The sequence below is a fragment of the Theropithecus gelada genome, chromosome 16 (assembly GCF_003255815.1).
Source record: "Theropithecus gelada isolate Dixy chromosome 16, Tgel_1.0, whole genome shotgun sequence".
NCBI lineage: Eukaryota > Metazoa > Chordata > Mammalia > Primates > Cercopithecidae > Theropithecus > Theropithecus gelada.
In genome coordinates this window covers 36317673-36337304 of record NC_037684.1, presented here as the reverse complement: position 1 = coordinate 36337304, position 19632 = coordinate 36317673, and the positions used below count along the sequence as shown (strand labels likewise).

At 39.6% G+C, this 19632-nt stretch overlaps 1 protein-coding gene across 6 annotated transcripts in view; it reads right to left on the bottom strand.

Annotated features, from left to right (window-relative positions):
• Positions 1–19632, bottom strand: part of TLK2 (tousled like kinase 2) — a 162313-nt gene that overhangs the window by 28314 nt on the left and 114367 nt on the right. For 5 of the 6 annotated variants that reach the window (XM_025362100.1, XM_025362101.1, XM_025362097.1 and 2 more), the window contains 5 exons: positions 16550–16702; positions 13186–13252; positions 11409–11506; positions 9789–9870; positions 3780–3871 (listed from right to left, as the gene is read on the bottom strand). In XM_025362100.1, coding sequence (XP_025217885.1) covers positions 3780–3871; positions 9789–9870; positions 11409–11506; positions 13186–13252; positions 16550–16702 — 492 coding nt within the window. Of the gene's footprint in view, positions 1–3779; positions 3872–9788; positions 9871–11408; positions 11507–13185; positions 13253–15502; positions 15568–16545; positions 16703–19632 lie in introns of all 6 variants that reach the window. The other variant, XM_025362096.1, reaches the window with a different exon arrangement.

Below are 19632 nucleotides of genomic sequence, written 5' to 3'. Positions count from 1 at the left end.
GCAAAAATTTAAGAATCAAAATGTCATTCAAAGTCCTCGCCAATTAACGGAATTTGAAGAGTGTCGCTGAACCTGTGCCCAGCTCTAAACCTGCATCTCTTACTTCATCAGCAAGGCAATGACTGAGCCATGTTCAACTTTCAACTTATAATCCAAGTGATCCATGTACTACAAACACAGAGACTTTAATGAGAAACTGGAAGAAACTCATCCACCAAAATGTCTTTTACTCTCTCTTTTTTTTTTTTTTTTTTTTTTTGAGACGGAGTCTCGCTCTGTAGCCCAGGCTGGAGTGCAGTGGCCGGATCTCAGCTCACTGCAAGCTCCGCCTCCCGGGTTCACGCCATTCTCCGGCCTCAGCCTCCCGAGTAGCTGGGACTACAGGCGCCCGCCACCTCGCCCGGCTATTTTTTGTATTTCTTAGTAGAGATGGGGTTTCACCGTATTAGCCAGGATGGTCTCGATCTCCTGACCTCGTGATCCGCCCATCTCGGCCTCCCAAAGTGCTGGGATTACAGGCTTGAGCCACCGCGCCCGGCCCTTACTCTCTTATAAGTTGATATATATTTAGATTTTTCAAAATGCTTGCTTTTATGTTTAAAAAATTAGAATAGAGTATCATACAAAAGCATACTAACTCCAATACAAATTACTTCTGCAAATAATTCTACATGAAATTTTTCCTACTGTAGAATTTTTAATATGTTATTTGAGGGAGTTTAAGCAGTTCAGTAATACTAAATTTTTAAAATAAATTTTTTAAATAAAATTTGTGTTTTTATAATGTAAAAGTAAAATACAATCAGTTTACTTTTTGTTTATGGTAGGAGGAGGAGAGGAATGAAGTGACAGAATGAAATTCAAAATACAACAAAACAAACATCTTTTATTTTCTTTTGAAATTTGCCTTCTTTTTTATCAGAATAAATGTCTTGATTCCAGATGGGACTGGGAGGTCATCCCCATGAATGGAAAAGCAATTAACAGACCTTACTAGCAGGGTTATAGCATTTTCATATTCTACAATGTCACAACACTGAAGTATACTACTTTTTAGTTTAATACTGATTTTTTTTTTTTTTTTTTTGAGACTGAGTCTCGCTCTGTCGCCCAGGCTGGAGTGCAGTGGCCGGATCTCAGCTCACTGCAAGCTCTGCCTCCCGGGTTCCCGCCATTCTCCTGCCTCAGCCTCCCGAGTAGCTGGGACTACAGGCGCCCACCACCTCGCCCGGCTAGTTTTTTGTATTTTTTAGTAGAGACGGAGTTTCACCGTGTTAGCCAGGATGGTCTCGATCTCCTGACCTCGTGATCCGCCCGTCTCGGCCTCCCAAAGTGCTGGGATTACAGGCTTGAGCCACCGCGCCCAGCCTTAATACTGATTTTTTAAAGCACTCATCAATGTCTGTTATGTGCTTGATGTAAGTCTCCTTTTAGTTCAAAGCAGTTAATGACATTTTGTCAATTCACCATTTTCTATAGCCTGAAATATGTGACTATGATTTCATATCACTTAGAAAGCCAATTCTTTCAAAAGAAAGGTGGAGATACTTAAGAATTGTCCCCTCAGTGCTGCTTCCTGATTGGCGGAAAAAAAAAGAACTCCCCCCACCCCCCCAAAGCAAGAATGGAGGCCATGAGAACTCACACAACCTCTCCCCAGGGTGTCTGCCAAATGGGAAATGCCCCCTCCTCAGATGAGCTCAAGCACCATGATCCCCTCTCTGATGAGAAAACAGAGTAGAAAGGCACCAACGCCAGCCTGGAACTTGAATGGCAAAGAACTTAAGACAAATAAGACCATCCCCTTCACGTGCTCTCTGACATCCAATCCATACCCGCCAGGACTCAGAGTGCTTGCCAACTGTTTGAAGGAGGGACAAGGCCCGGCTTCCACTCCTCACTGTTTCAAAAGGCTAGATGAGCAGAACACCCATCTGCAGTTGCTGTGGTATCCAACACTAGAGTTCTCTGCAAGGTCAGCCAGAAACCTGGATACTCAGACTAGGCAAAATACATACAAGTCTCAGCACAGGAACTATGTTCTCGAGGTTGACCAAGGTTGGTCCCTAGAGGGCATTTTTAAAGAGAAGCATGTGCTGGTCTAACACCCTTAGGCATTCTTAGGGTCTCAACACAGTAGGGGTATTGCTCATTTATAACTGGTCAGAACAACATGCGCTTTCCTTCTCTGAAGTGCTCCTGGCCCCCTCACTACTGCGTGCCACTCATCCCTACATGTCAAGTGACTGGAATGTTCTTATAATAATGTAACTGCCTCTCAGGAGCATCTGGACTGCAGCTGCCTGTCACCTAAGAAACACACGCAGGGTGCCACAGGTCATCCCTTCTCCCTCTGCTAAGCCCTGTTGCTCTTAATGTAGCAGGAACCTTCCCTTCTCCAGTGCTGAGCCCCACTGCCCATCTGTCTGGAACAGGAAGAACTTCTGGGTTCCTGATGAACAAGAGGTATAGAGAAAGAGTTGCCTCGGACCAGGCTGGAAGCCAACTAAAGGGCTACTTCAAAGACCACTGTTTTTTCCCTTCCAAATTATTATTTATTAAAACAAAAACAAAAACAAAAAACAAAACAAAACAAAAAAACAAGACTGCCTTTATAGAAACGAGGTGTTTATCAAAAAAGCCCATCCCCTCCTTTCAGGGGCAGGACTTGTCTGATTCAATACTTGTACCAACAACAAGGAAACAAAACGAAGCCCAGTGGGGAACCTAATAGCAAATTAAGTCTGCATAGCCTCTAACGCAAATGAGCCATGAACTCCAATGTTCAGGAGCTTGGGGGGATATAGGCAAAACCTGACATTAGTGGATCAAAGCAATTCACAGCTGTGCAAATAATAATTCATTTTAAAGAAGCCCCCTCTCCCCACGCCCCACCCCAAGTACAGATGAAGACTGCCCCTAGTACTGTTCTATAGAGAAGCAAGCACAGAAAGTGGGACCCTGAAGACCGAGAACTTTGAGATGGGCAAACTGCGACAGGAAGGAGAACATAGCACAGAGAGGCTGAACAAGTCAAACAGGTGCCACGAAGACACACCAGGTGCCCCCAGTCTCTTCCAGAAGGAAATGACTGAACTAGCAGAAAGAACCCACCAGCAGCTCCCTAGGGTCTAGTTTCTACAGACAAGCAACCATGATTTCTTTTTTTTTTTTTTTTTTGAGATGGAGTCTCACACTCGCTCTGTCACCTAGGCTGGAGTGCAGTGGCGAGATCTCAGCTCACTGCAAGCTCTGCCTCCCGGGTTCACGCCATTCTCTTGCCTCAGTCTCCTGAGTAGCTGGGACTACAGGCGCCCACCACCACGCCCGGCTAATTTTTTGTATTTTTAGTAGAGACGGGGTTTCACTGTGTTAGCTAGGATGGTCTCGATCTCCTGACCTCGTGATTAGACTGCCTCAGCCTCCCAAAGAGCTGGGATTACAGGCGTGAGCCACCATGCCCGGCCAGCAACAATGATTTCGAAGGCTTTATTTACTACAGCTATTTCTAGCCACAAAGGAAAGGAAGGTTAAGGGTACTGGGGCTTTGGATTAAGGAAAATCTAGATTTAAATACTAGCTCAGCCACTTCCTGTTACTCCAATTCTGTAAGCATCAGTTTCCTCATTGTAATACTGAGAATACATTTATTATCTTAGAGCAGTTATGAAGATTACATAAAACAAAACCAACAACAATGCATGTAAAGCTTGTAGCATAATGCTCAAACTACAGGTATTATTTAATTTTAAAAAGTCAGACACTCAAGTATCACTTACTTGTGGTAATTCTCCTTTTTCTCATCTCTCCAGTTTTTATTTAACTGGTGAATTTTCACAGCTACGTATCTTTGCTCTGTTAGATCAAATGCCTATAAAGAAAGAGAATAAATTATATACTGGGCAAATGTTAAGAAGAATTACAGGCAACTGATGTGAGCCTTTAACATATAACATAATCAAAGTCCAAAATACATTATTAAATATATCACATACTTGTATCAGTCTTGCAACCATCTTCTTGAAACTTGTGATTAGATAATTTAGAAGTCTCCAGACACACTGGCACCAAGGGGTTTGGAACATAAAACCAGGCCAACACCACAAACAGAAAGATAGCCCCTGCCTTCAGAATCATTTCCCAACCATGCTCTTTCTGGACACCATCTACTCCCCGTCTGGGACCCGTCTCTCTTAGGTTGCTCTTGTCCTTCAGTTGACACTGGGACTTTACAAACTTCAAACATCCTGCCACTTTTGAAATCCTAGGGACACACACTGTCTGCCTCCTGGAGAAAATAACCCCTCACAATATACTTCTTTGGCATGATTATTTACAAAATAACCCTGTAATTTGGCATATTGTTTATTAAAATAAAAAGAGAAACAAGAACAAAAAACAGCCCTGCCTTTAGTCCCATCTCTATCTGCTGGGCAAATAAAAAGTGGTTTTGTTGTTGTTGTTGTTTTTGAGACAGAGTCTCGCTCTGTCGCCCAGGCTGGAGTGCAACGGTGCAATCTCAGCTCACTGCAACCTGTCTCTCGGGTTCAAGTGATTCTTCTACCTCAGCCTCCTGAGTAGCTGGGATTACAGGCACACACCATCAAACCTGGCTAATTTTTGTACTTTTAGTAGAGACAGGGTTTCACCATGTTGGTCAGGCTGGTCTCCAGCCCTTAGGTGATCTGCCGGCCTCGGCCTCCCAAAGTGCTGGGATTACAGGTGTGAGCCACTGCACCTGGCCGAAAAGTAGTTTTTAATTCCAACAATGGATGAAGTTAGTGACACCAAGTCACTTCTCCAGCACTGTCCAGAGGTAGGAACCGGCTTTCCCCAAAGGCCACCACTGCTGGCAAGTCCTGCATCAGCTAGGTAGTGCTTGCTATAGCACAGTGAAAAAGGTAACATGGAGTTTTGAGGAAGCTGGGTGTAAATCATTATTTGATAAAGTAATCTGTCAATTGAATTGAAGATTTCCCTCCAAACAAAAGAATTTATTGCATAGCTCCTTTAGAATAGTTTTTCTTAGTTTGTAAAGTTCAGATTAAAAGCTTACCATTTCAGTTTCAACACTGTTATCACCCATCTGTTAATTTCCACAAATATACAAATACATGAAGGCAACAAGTGCAGAAAACAGTCCATAAATAGGGTGATCACTACTTTACAGATCTTTCTAAACGTAAGTTTCTCTAGGTAAGCACTGCATGTAGAGAGAGCTGCTTATAGAGAAACTTCCATCATTTATACCAAATTAAAACCAGTATGTTTAAAGTATAAAAACCACTCACTTCAGACATATCTTATTTCACAAAAACTGCAATATTTTTAATTTTTTTATCTAGACAAGTCCTCAATGTGTTTGCCAGGCTGGTTTTGAACTCCTGGCCTCAAGTAATCTTCCCACCTTGGCCTCTCAAAGTATTGGTACTCAGTATCATTTCCCATCCATTCTCTTTCTGGACACCATCTATTACCATCTGGGACCCATCTCCCTTAGGTTGTCTCTTGTCCTTCAGTTGACACTTTACAAACTTCAAACATCCTGCCACTTTTGAAATTCTAGGGACACACACTGCCTGCCTCCTGGAGAAAATAACCCGTTATTGGGTTAGAGGCAGTAGAGGCCATGCCCGGCCAAAAACGGAAACTTTTGAACTTTTTTCTTACAGAATCTTCAGTCCATCCACAATCATGAATATCATCATGGCTTCACACCAGAAAATCATTTCAAATAATTTTTTAAAAACAGTAAATACCACCCAATTTGTAAGAGTACCAATGCTATTTCAAGCATAATTTTCTCTAACTACACTGTACTTCTAAATCCAAGACACTGTGACCTACCACTGACTTAAGAAAGGATTTTGGAGAGTGGAGAACGAGAGTGGAGAACAGTGAAAGAAAAACTAACTGCACACATCACTGCAAGAAGTATTTAGATCTCAGAAATAAAATGTGTGGGGCTGAGCATGGTGGCTCACATCTGTAATCCCAGCACTTTGGGAGGCTAAGGAGGGCAGATCACGAGGTCAGGAATTTGAGACCATCCTAGCCAATATAGTAAAACCCCATCTCTACTAAAAAAATACAAAAATTATCCAGGTGTGGTGGCGGGTGCCTATAATCCCAGCTACTCGGGAGGCTGAAGCAGGAGAATCACTTGAACCTGGGAGGCAGAGGTTGCAGCAGTGAGCCAAGATCACACCATTGCACTGCAGCCTGGACGATAGAGTGAGACTCCGTCTCAAGAGAAAAAGAAATAAAATGTTTGAAGAAATACATTAGGAAAAAATACGATGATGAAATTACTAAAAGTAACCAGGAGGCACCAAGAACCAATTTTGATGTTTCAAAATTACATACACTTCTAGGTATATATCCAAAAGAATTGAAAGCAGAGTCTCATAGAGATATTTGGACACCCAAATTCAAAACAGAACTACAGGCTGGGCGCGGTGGCTCATGCCTATAATCCCAGCACTTTGGGAGGCAGAGGTGAGCGGATCACTTAAGATCAGGAGTTCGAGACTGGCCTGGCCAACACAGTGAAATCCCATCTCTACTAAAAATACAAAAAAATTAGGTGGCATGGTGGTACACACTTGTAATCCCAGCTACTGGGGGAGGCTGAGGCAGGAAAATCACTTGAACCCAGGAGACGGAGGTTGCAGTGAGCCGAGATTGCACCACTGCACTCCAGCCTGGGCGACAGAGCAAGACTGTCTCAAAACAAACAAACAAACCAAAAACAAAAACAACAGCACTATATACAATAGGCAAGAGATGGAAGCAACCCAAGTGTTCATCAACAGAAGAGGATAAACAAAATGTGGTACATACAAAAAAATATTAAGTGACCTTAAAAAGGAAGCCAATCCTGTTACATGCTATAGCATAGATGAACCTTGAGGACATTATGCTAGGTAAAATAAGCTGATTATGAAAAGATGTAACATGATTCCACTTCTGTAAGAAATCTAAACATAGTCAAATTCAGAGTAACAGAATGTAAAATGGTTCCAAGGATGAGGAGGAGGGGGAAAGGAAAGTTGGTTAATGGCTACAGAGTTTCAGTTTTGGAAGATGAAAAAAAGTTTGAGATCTATTTCACAAAAACGTGAATGTACTTTACTGAACTATACACTTAAAAATGGTTAAGATGGTAAATTTTATATCTATCTTTTTATGATAAAAAAATTACAAAGAAAATAAACTAAGAATTAAGAATGAACATAAATAAAAATGAAGAAAGCAGAAAGAATGAAAGCAGACATTAATGAAATTGAAAACTAACGAAATAGCAGATTTCATCAACAAAAAAGTTGATTCTTAGGAAAAAATTAATAACAACACTGACTAATCTCTAGCCTATCAATCAAGAAACACAAAAATAAAAATTTTACAAGAACAGAGAAGTAACTAGGATGTGGAATATCTATCTATCCATCTATCTTTTTTTTTTTTTGAGATGAGTCTCGCTCTGTCGCCCAGGCTGGAATGCAGTGGCCGGATCTAGGCTCACTGTAAGCTCTGCCTCCCGGGTTCATGCCATTCTCCTGCCTCAGCCTCCCAAGTAGCTGGGACTACAGGTGCCCGCCACCACGCCCGGCTAATTTTTTGTATTTTTAGTAGAGATGGGGTTTCACCGTGTTAGCCAGGATGGTCTTGATCTCCTGACCTCATGATCCGCCTGTCTTGGCCTCCCAAAGTGCTGGGATTACAGGCATGAGCCACCGTGCCCAGCCAGTGGAAAATATTTTTTAAAACTCTAGGCCAAGCATGGTGGCGGTAATCCCAGCACTTGGAAGACTGAAGGGTGAAGATCACTTCAGGCTAGGAGTTTGAGACCAGCTTAGACAGCACAGTGAAACCCTGTCTCTATTAAAAAAGAAAAAATATATAAACGAAATAGATTTCCTAGAAAAATTAAATTACCAAAACTGACTTAAGAGAGAGAAAATCTGAATATATCAATAGTTGTAGAAGAAACTGAAAAGACAGCCAAATGTTTTCCACTAACACAACATCTCCCAGGTGATTTTTCTTTTCTTTCTTTGTAGAGGCATGGTCTTGCTATGTTGCCCAGGCTGGTTTCAAACTCCTGGGCTCAAGTGATCCTCCCGCCTCGGCTCCCAGAGTGCTGGGATTATAGACATGAGCTGCTGAGTCTGGCCTGCCCGAGAAGTTTTTATGAGTCAACTCTAAGGAGCCAACAATTCCCAAGTGATGAAAAGGGTTCCAGAGCATGGAAAAAAGAGACTTCACAACTCTATCTAACGAGCTAGGATAATTATGACATCAAATTTTGACAAAGCTGCTTGCATACAAAAGGTGACTATGGGCCAATCATAAGCACAGATTAAAAAATACAAATAAGATACTAGAAGCCAGGTGCAGTGGCTCATGCCTGTAACCCCAGCACTTTGGGAGGCTGAGATGGGAGGACACTTGAGCTCTGGAGTGGGAGGTTGCAGTGAGCCGAGACTGCGCTGCTGCACTCTAGCCTGGGTGTCAGAGTGAGACAATGTCTCCAAAAAAAAAAAAAGGCACTAGAATATCAAAACCAGTATGGTAGTGCACTAATCGTAATACAGTTCTGGAGATGAACAGTGATGTAGTGATGTCAGTTGCACACACTGTAAAAGTACTTAATACCACTGAAACATATACTTAGTAAAATCACAGTGGGGTGCAGTGGCTCACACCTGTAATCTCAGCACCCTGGGACGCCAAGGCAGGAGGACTGCTTGAGCCCCTAAGTTGAGACCTGCCTGGGCAATGTAGCAAGACCCTCTCTCTACAAAATATTTAAAAATTAGTGCACTGGGCCTGTGGTCCCAGCTACTCAAGAGGTTGAGGCAGGAGGCTTGCTTGTGCCCAGCAGTCTGAGGCTGCAATGAACTATGATTGTGTTACCTCACTCCAGCCTGGGCAACAGAGCAAGACCCTGTCTCTAAAATAAATAAATAAATAAAACCGCAATTTAAAAAAAATTAGAAAGAAAACGGCAGAACTAGTTTTAACATTTTTATTTGCAATGAAAACTATTTTACTAAAAAGATTTCCCATATATAAATTCATACGGGCATAACATAAATCCTAACAGTTAAAGCTGTACATCTGAAAGGTACAGCTGTGCAACAAAGACTACTTAATAAACAATTCTATACTTTACAGACAGGTGCCAGAAACATGTAGAAAAATTAAATCCACATGTTATGGATCTGTAGCTATATTTAAAACATACTGAATCCCTCATTTGGTAAAAATCAACCTGGAGGCTCAGCAGCCTGTACTTCGCTGGCCCAACTGAAGCACTCTAAGCCAGAACACTCTTTCAGACTTCAGTGCTAGTAAATGATATTAGAACACTTCTAAGACAAAAAGCCGGTTTTCCAATTTTAAAAAATCTATTCTTATTGGAAATAGGTTTGACACATCTATTCTGTACAAGAAATAAAGATAGCACATACTCTTTTCTAACAAATATGAGGCAGAAAGTACAGAACCAGAATAAAAATCATCATAATTCCACCACCCAGTATACTTCCTTCTTGTTTTTTAAATTTATAATTATTTATTTTTCAAACTTGAAAATGACAATACTGTATTCTGCTTGGTCACTTAGGGTTAAAAGCTGTTTTCCCAAAGACACAGGTTTTTAAAGTTTTTGAATTTCAACCAATGGATACCAACCTATAATTATCAGTATTTTTAATGTTCTCCAAGTTGGTAAGAGCCGATAATTTAACTCCCAGTCTTTGTATCCAGTTCCTTATACTTACCTTGTAAACTTCACTGAAACCTCCTCTACCCAAAAGATGTAACAACAAATATCTGTCATTTAGCGTTGGATGATCTTTAAATCTGTGGAAACAGGGAACATGGAACACCCTGAGATCATGGACTACAGTCTTCCACGCTTGCCAAATTCCCAGAATATCTAACACATTATACATACAATTATAGCTACTGTTGGTAGTTTGACAACACCAACATGGCAAATACTGAGTATAAAGTTACCCAGTTCAAAGAGGCAGTGTAATTACAATGAACAGCACTAGCTGCAGAGCCACAGGACTTGGGTGCTGGTCTCAGTGTAGCTACACTAGACCTTTCTTGCTCCTCCTGCTTTTTTCTGTCCTGCTATACAATGAGGGAGGGTAGATTAGAGTAGACCAGAGATTTTTAAATTGTGCTATTTGGCTCCTCCAAACTGTTCAAGGGCCACATGTTCTCACCATTTCAAAAATACATACAGTAAAATTCCAAGACACTTGCTATTTCCTTAAAAACAGATTTGATTATAAAGTGAGTCACATGTTCTATGTGCATTCATTATTCTCTCTTTAAGACAGATATAACTGTGTTCCCTATATTAGATTCTCTTGGGTAGTTTCTTAGTAATATGATAAAGAAATGACAAATTCTGGCAAAAACAAATTTTAAAATATTTGTGCCTAGTTCCTGATCTTAAACAATCTGACTAATTCTGAAATTACTTTACATGGATTCTAAGAAAGTAGCATGCCTATTTGGAGAGACATTACTGCACGGTGGTTTGGATGAAAAAGATCCAAGTTTAACTCTTTGGTCACATTATTTATGAGTCCCTGGTCAAGTTAATTTACTTTCTCTAAGCTTGTTTTCTGATTGATGTATTAAAGATGACTGGGTTATCCTGCGGATTAAATGAGAGCACTAAGGGCACTTAGGACCAGGCCTGATACACAGAGAGTTCTCACAAAGTGGTACCTGCTGTTGTCTGCCACTTTAACAGAAAGAAAGGTCCAAAGCTCGTATAAGCCAAACAAAAATACACAAGCTGTGGCTTTATGAAAAAACGTTTCAGGGTCCAAAAAAAAATGGGGAAAAAACAGATTACTTATAAAAGCCGCTTTCTACTTTTAACCTACTTTGCCCAGTTTCAATTCATCTACAATTAATGTACTGAACTTAAGAGTCTTACTTAAAATGTCAACACCTGAATGGCCCTTAAAGGTCATTCAGAAACTGAGTGTCATCTCAACCCAATACTCTTTCCACAACACCACACGGTGACCCATCTTCCCTTTCTTAAGGCTCTGTAGGGAAATCTGAATATGCCACATATCTCAACCATTTACAATTACGAAGCCATATTGTTTTAGTAATCTCTACTCATGTAAAAATGCTCTACGTATACACATATGTACTTAATATATAAATTTAATACAATTGTATATTTAAACCAAGGCAAATCATAATTTTGTTTACAAAATTGTATTAGATGCTACAAAAGAGCTAAATACACTGTGGAATCATTTATGTAACTTACATTAAGCAAACACATTATTCTAGACCATTCAATTCATAACATAAAATGCTTAGCAATCTCCAACCCAATGTACCCCCAAGTAGCTTACTGTGAATTATCTTCATTATGTATCCTTTTTAGTTCCCTGATATGTAGATTTCTAACCCTTTCTAGCCTCTCCAGCTCTGCCTGGATCTCTGCTTCCTCCTAAAGCGAAAAGGAAAGAAATAGCACAGGGATCTTATTTCAAAAACAATAGCAGACATTTATCTTATGAAAGGCTAGAGGAAGGTGCTTTGCATTGAAAGATTTCTTTTTAAGCGATAAGAATTTTAATCATAAAAATTAGCCCATAGAAAATAATAAAATTCAAACCATACAGAGGAGTTCAGTGAGAAAAGTAAAAGTTCTCTACCCTCTTCCTCCCTCCTCTCCATGCCCACTCCTGAGATGTAACCACTATTAAGTTTCTTACACAAGTTTCCAGGAATGTTTTGTGCATATATACACAGACATGCAAACATTTTTTACAAAAATCAGGTTATCTATCCAGTTCTCATCTTTAAGTGTGGATTACACTTGGTGTCTTAAGTTCTACTTATTTTTATGTTTTATTTTTTGAGACAGAGTTTCACTGTTGTCGCCCAGGCTGGAGTGCAGTGGCGCGATCCCGGCTCACTGCAACCTCTGCCTCCCAGGTGCAAGCGATTCTCCTGCCTCAGCCTCCCGAGTAGTTGGGATTACAGGTACACGCCACCATACCCAGCTAATTTTTTGTATTTTTAGTAGAGATGGGGTTTCACTATGCTGGGCAGGCTGGTCTCGAACTCCTCACCTCAGGTGATCCACCCACCTCAGCCTCCCAAAGTGCTGGGATTACAGGTGTGAGCCACCATGCCCAGCAAGTTCTACTTATTTAATAAGCTCTGAGAACCCAGTGGGAAAACAGCATGAAAACTAATATGTGAAATAAAAAACAAAAGCACATATACCAAAAGCAGTTCAGTAAATCCTTACTAACCATTATCACCCATAAACAGCATTGACCAATGTATGGGCTTCTGAATTTTAAGAGCTGAGCAATCTACATCTAAGATATCTCAGTGAATATCATCAATAACAAATTCTATATTATGTGCCTTTGTGTTTGAATAAGGTTTGGCGTAAGACTTTCTCTTTTGAGCTAGTTTAGGCAAGGAATAAGAGCTGCTATGTGATTTAAAATATGATTTAAAATCTTCACGTCAATTTCAAAATCATCTGCTCTTATTATATATTAAAATTTTACTCCAAAGATAACCACTTGGGAAGCCTTATGATGTATACAGAATTATCTGCTCACAGATCACTGGGGAAAAAAAAACACTCTTATTGGGTTGCTGGAATTGACTTGAAAATGGAAAGATAGGCCAGGCATGGTGGCTCACACCTGTAACCTGTAATCCCAGCACTTTGGAAGGCTGAGGCAGGCAGATTACTTGAGGTCAGGAGTTCGAGACCAGCCTAGCCAACATGGTGAGACCTCGTCTCTACTGAAAATACAAAAATGAGCTGAGTGTGGTGGCATATGCCTGTAATCCCAGCTACTTGGGAGGCTGAGGCACGAGAATCGCTTGAGCCCGGGAGGTGGAGGTTGCAGTGAGCCAGGATCGTGCCACTGCACTCCAGCCTGGGAGACAGAGTAAGACTCCATCGCAAAAAAAAAAAAAAAAAAAAGAAAAGAAAATGGAAAAATATGAGTTCTACCATTAGGCTACAAGACATGACATGAAAGCAGTCACTCAAGCTTTCTGCTGCTATGTGCAGCTACTATGACCAGAGAGCTTCAACCCCAAATGTAAACTAGGTATCACATTTCTCCAGGGAGATTTTCTCATTACACTTACCTTTTTAAGATGACCTAATCTGAGTTTGAAGATTTCTTCTTGTTCATGGTATTCTGCTAATGTTAACCTGAAAAACAGTGGTAAGTTTCAGTAAACTACTAGAAATCATAGTTTGCTTATTTAAAGAGAAATGCTCAAATATACTATAAGACATACGCAGTTTCAGTCTCAGTTAAAATGACTGAAAGACAGGTTATCTTGTAGTCCTCTGACAAGAGAAAACTTCTGTGATTTACCAGATATGTGAGGGAAGAACTTCAAAGCCAAAAGTCTAATTTGCAAAACATAAAAAAAAAATAAGTGAGCCATATTTTTATATTATTTTTGAAGTGAGTTTTGTCCCATATATTACTCAGATGAAAATTCATTCAGAGAGAGCCAAAAATTATCTAAAAATCTTTTAGAGGGCATAACAATAAGCCAATGGATTTTATTATTCTTGTTAACACTTAAACCTTGATAGTGTAATAACAAAGAGAAAGATATAGCAGCAAATTAGAGTCTAGGATTTGGAGTCTGAGGACTAGGGTTTAAAGCACTACTAAGCCGCTGGCGATGTGACCTTGGGCAAGCAACTTTAACCTCTTAACTCAGTTTCCTGAAATGCAGCAAGTGATAATACCTATCTAAGAAAGCGTTGCGGCTTACATGACAATGTACACAGAATATTGAAAATGCTATTTAAATCAGCTCTCAAAGGGCTGACTTGATGGGTATTCACGTGTTTCATGTTCCACCTACTCCAACAGCATCCTTATATCTCAAGAATGAACAAGTGGCCAGGCTGGGTGGCTCACTGTAATCCCAGTACTCTGGGAGGCTGAGGGGGAAGGACTTGGAGCCAGGAGTTTGAGACCAGCCTGGGCAACAAAGCAACACTCCGTCTCTGTGAAAAAAAGAAGAAAGAAGTTGGGCATGGTGACACATGCCTGTAGTCCCAGCTACTCAGGAGGCTGAGATGGAAGGATTGCTTGAGCCCAGGAGGTTGAGGCTATAGCGTGCTATGATCATGTCACTGCACTCCACCGCGAGAAACAGAGCAAGACTCTGTCTCTTAAAAAAAGAAAAAAGAAAGAAAGAAAATAAAAAAAGATGAACAAGTGAGAATTATTTTTTTCTTCCATCTCTACCTTTTTCGCATTCTAGAAGCATATACAGATATTTAACATTTTTAGATACCACTGTTTAGATACATTCTAAATAGCAGAAGAAAGAGGAAATATCTATCCTATCAACCAGAACAGAGCCTTTGAGGTCTAACTCAAGAAAAAATAGAAAGAAGAAGAAACTCACCTACTAGGGCTATCTCTTTACAGATGTAGAAATACTTGTATCTATTACTCCATTCCACACCAGCAAAAAACAGATAAATAAAAAATGATGGCTAAGAATTCTCTGTCTGAAACAGGTTCAGGGCCAAGAAAGGATAATATGACTCACTCCAAGACTCCAGAGGCCTACTTCTGGCTTCTGGTCAAAGTAAGAGCCAATTCACAGATACTCTAATTAAAAACTGGACTGAAAGCCTTCTGGATTGGATTTTACACAGGACTCCAGATGGCAACTGCTTACACATTACTAGCCTAGATAGAATTCTAATTATTGTTCTGTGGCAAAGAAACAACCTATGCCTTCTTTAGCACTCCTAAGCGAATGGTTTTGTGCATTAGCATTAAATAATTTTCAAATAATACTAGAGGGAAAGTCCCTTCACAAAATAAACACAGGAATCATGAAAGAAAACCTTGGTCAGATTAATTAGCCTGGACAATCTTTCAAATCTGAGCCCCTACTTGGACTTGCTGAAAGGAAAATACTTTATATTTAAGACTCTATACTCTTCCCCTCTTCTCATTCTGATTATTGCACTTGACTAGTCTTTAAAATCAAGGGGAAAATGTTTTATAACATTTCAGCTGGGTTCAGTAGCTCGCGCTTGTAATCCCAGCACTTTGGGAGGCTGAGGTGGGTGGATCATTTGAGGTCAGGAGTTCGAGACCAGCCTGGCCAACATGGAGAAACTCCATCTCTACTAAAAATACAAAAACTAGCTGGGCGTGGTGACGCACGCCTGTAGTCCCAGCTACTCAGGAGGCTGAGGCAGGAGAATCATTTGAACCCGGAACACGGAGGTTGCAGTAAGCCGAGATAGCACCACTGCACTCTGGCCTGGGTGATAGAGTGAGACTTTGTCTTAAAAAAAAAAAAAACAAAACTATTTGGAGTTACACGAGGGAAGATGTTTTCCAAGTTCATTACACACATTTTTATCGCTATACTTAATGTAAGTATTAGTTTATTCGTCTGTTCATCTCACCTAAGTAAATTGTGGGCTCCTAAGGCTGGGGCTGTATCCTTTAGCTCTGTATTCCCAGAAGGGGCCTAGCATAAAATAAGCATTTAACACAGACTTACTAAACGAATATCAAGGACAAGACTTCCCAAAACATCAGATACGTATGGGGTGAGGATTGGTGTTAAGCCATGTTTCTCAGTAGAATGAAAGAAGATGCATTTCTAGGATGCCACAGACTTTTAACAATAATGTAATACAAATATTATTATACCTGAAGTGGATTATGTGTTGTTTTTGTGAACTAATATGAAAACATAAAACAAATGACATATTAGTTGATAAGTTATATGATATACATTTTCTTTGAAGCTATCTTTGGATATGAAACTTACTTTCAGTTAAAGAGAAAGGAAGAAATGAATGGAGAAGGCAGGCATTTGTGCTTAGAATTTTCTACTCCTATACATGGTAGCCATGTAAATATTGTTGAGTGACAAAGAAAAAGATGACTATACTGCAGTTTAAGATACTGGTGTTTTCCTTATATTCCCAGAACAGGAAACAATTCTGATGAGATCAAGTTGTGGCTTATTAGGACAATACCCTTTTCTAACATAACAGGTTTTCGGGGCACTTATCCTAAGTTTGCGACTATTAACGAAGTGCTCTTTTGACCAGTAAAGAGCATTCTTCTGTTTGAAATAGCAGCCAGGTAACTCCCATGAGACGACTAGTATACCACAACCTGGAGCCACATGTAAGCAATAATATCATTTCAGTACAATGATGTCTTATTTGTTAACCAGGAGTGGCCAAAAGACATGATGTCAAGTGACATTACTTTTCCCTCTCATTCAAAATGCCCTAAATAAAGAGCAGCTTTAAGAAAATCAATTAATTTTATATGGCATTTATATGAATTGAGCAAATCCATTAATGTAACTGAAAAGAAGGTTTAAACCTGAGTGAACTCCAAAATTTACAACTATTGCCAGTGGCAATCAACAGGACGTTTGTATTTGGGGGTGCGGTGTGGTGTCTCAGCGTTCACGTCAATAAAGAACATACGTTTCATTTTCAGCTCCATTGGTCTTGCTTTTCCGCTGTTTCTGCTCATTGGTTGCAGGGGGGGCCTGACCCATGGCAGGAGGTTTCCGCTTTGCTAACATTTTCCGTTGTCTTTCTATCTCTTCCCTCTGTGAATTTATCCTTTCCTGTTGCCTAGAAATATAAAAGATGTTGCACAAAGAGGGTCAAAAGTTTTACCACAGCTATGGAACACACACAATTTGTCACTTGTGTATCCAATTTCAGAAAAAATAAGCCCCTTTAAGTCAAGAAGAGATCTGATTTTAACTTCAGATTGGAAGGGCCAAATAATCGGTGATAGATGTTTCCTGGGAATGAGTCTGTGCTTTAAGACACTAGTTATTACTATTTTCAGAGTGGGCAGGAAGGAACGTATCAAATTTCTATTGTGACCTTATTTTCTGACTCAAAAGGAACAATTTTCTGATTCCTTTTTAACAGCTAAGAAAACAATTCTCTGATCTGAACCCATTAAAAGTAAAAATTGTATTTTAAAAGTTGTAAAATGTTCCAAGTTCTTTTTTATTTTTCTTTGGATGAAAGCTTCTCAGTTTTGTGTGAAAAGATACCAAGTTTGTAGGATGCTAAAGAAAGTAAACAAGATTTTCTTTTAAGATCTATCCTTTATTCTAGTCTAAGGGAGCCATTACTACTCTACACATCAACCCCGCCCACTGATACAGTGACACCTAAATTAAGTTTTTAAAAGACAAATACATTCAGAGAAAGCACAATAAAGTCTTCAATTAGTAAGAACTCCTTAGGGAATAGGGAACAAAATGAATTAGCATAAAACATATTTTACAGCAGCAGTTAAGCTAACACCATTACCATTAGAGTATTTCCTAAGAAGATGTCAAATTTTTCTGTGATTAACTAGTTTACAAATTAGGGACCAATAAAAACTCCATTAAAAAAAAAACAAAAAACACTTTCTCTCATGTATCCTACCACCTACCAGATATTAAGGTTTACAGACTTGGTATATAAAAATAAACAAAATTGGAGATTAACCATTTAACAGGCTAGTCTTTAAGTCACCCATCATAATTGACAGTCAAATGATAGCTCCCTTCTCCTTCTCCCTCTACTGTGCTTTTCCTCTCATTCTCTTTTGTGGAAGCAACCTTCATTTTTGTGGAATAATAAAATCTTTTTTTTGAGACAGAGTCTCACTCTGTTGCCCAGGCTGGAGTGCAGTGGTACAATCTTGGCTCACTGCAAGCTCCATCTCCCAGGTTCAAGTGATTCTTGTGCCTCAGCCTCCCTAATAGCTGGGATTACAGGTGTGCACCACCATGCCCAGCTAATTTTTATATTGTTTTAGTAGAGACGGGGTTTCATCATGTTGACTAGGCTGGTCTCAAACTCCTGACTTCAAATGATCCACCCACCTCGGCCTCCCAAAGTGCTGGGATTACACGTGTGAGCCACCATGCCTGGCAGAATCTAATTTTTTAAAACCTACTCTCAAATGGAAGTTGCTCTACCCTCTTCCCTGAACACTGTTTTCAGATCTTTTCCAGATTTAGTACAGTGTCTTTCGTGGAAGAACGACAAGCAGAAAACCAAGATTACTCTAGGGTAGATACCCACAATACAGCTTATTTGCACATATCTAGAAGGGCAATGCTGTATGCAAGATTAACCTAATCAGAGTATTACAAAGCAACAACCAGTCACTTGATAATACTATGCCCTTGGCTTCAGGATGAGCCAGGTCACTGATTAGACATCAATTGAACAACAAAATGAAAATTATAATTCAAGAATTTTCTGTTTGCCTGAAAATTCTTTTTGATTATCATTAGCTAGACCTCCTCATCTCTACTTGCAGAACATATACAAGGTTGGCTCTCCACATCTATGGATTCAACCAACTGCAGATTGAAAATACAGGGGGGAAAAAAAAGGATGGCTGCACCTATACTGAATATGTACAAACTTTTTCCCTTGTTATTATTCCATAAACAATATGACAATTATTTACACAGCATTTACATTTATTAGGTATTATAGGTAATCCAGAGGTGATTTAAAGTATATGGGAGGATATGCATAGGTTATATGCAAATACTACACATTTTGTATCAGGGACTTGAGCATTCATGGATTTCGGTATCTGAGGGAGGTCCTGTAACCAATTCCCCACAAGAGACAACTGTATATATCATTCATGGCTTGAAAGAAATCTGGGTTGAGACACAGAATCCTTAAGTAAAATCACAGTATTTCTTCTGGAGAAAACATTTACCTTAACTGAGCATGAATTTCCCAATTAAAAAACTGGTAAACATCTTTAGCTCATTTCTACCCCTTTCAGGGGCCATGAATGTAAGGCACTCTGAACTCCCTACAGATAAACATACAATATACAGTAGCTTAGTGGAGTGCCACAACATTTTGTCTTTGAAGATTAACAGTATTTTGCAAAATTGAGATTTTAGCAATCACCTTTATCAAACATAAAATAAAAACAATCTTCTATTATTTTCAAGGACAATTCATATGTTTAATCTCTTCAGATTCACCAAGAAAGGATCCCCACAGCCATCATATATATAAACCATAACACAAGGGACACAGATTCCAAAACATCTTTAGGGAAATCCTAAACTGCACATTCTGAGAACAAGACTTTGAACATGAAAGTTGATGCACCAAAGATTAATGTTATGTATTTTAAGGATTCTCATACAAATTCTTGATGTTCTTGAAACTGTTTAGCTATTTACATCGAAGAAGAAAAGAATAGAGACTATCAGTGGTACTTCATTTAGATTTATTTTGGGAGTACAAAGTCTGGATTATGTCAAACTATAACTTCTCATAGAACAGGAATCATGTCTTAGCAATCCATATATCCCCCAGCATGTATAACAGTGCCTTTCACAGAGTTGATCTTTATTTCTTGTATAGCATCAATTTTAGAGATTGCTCGCCCTTCATCACTCATAGCAAGAGGCTATTTCTTCTATATTTTACAGAAGTATTGAGGACCCAATAAATCCATCTCACTCAAATCTAAATAACTCTATTTACAAAGCCATTGCCTGCAAACG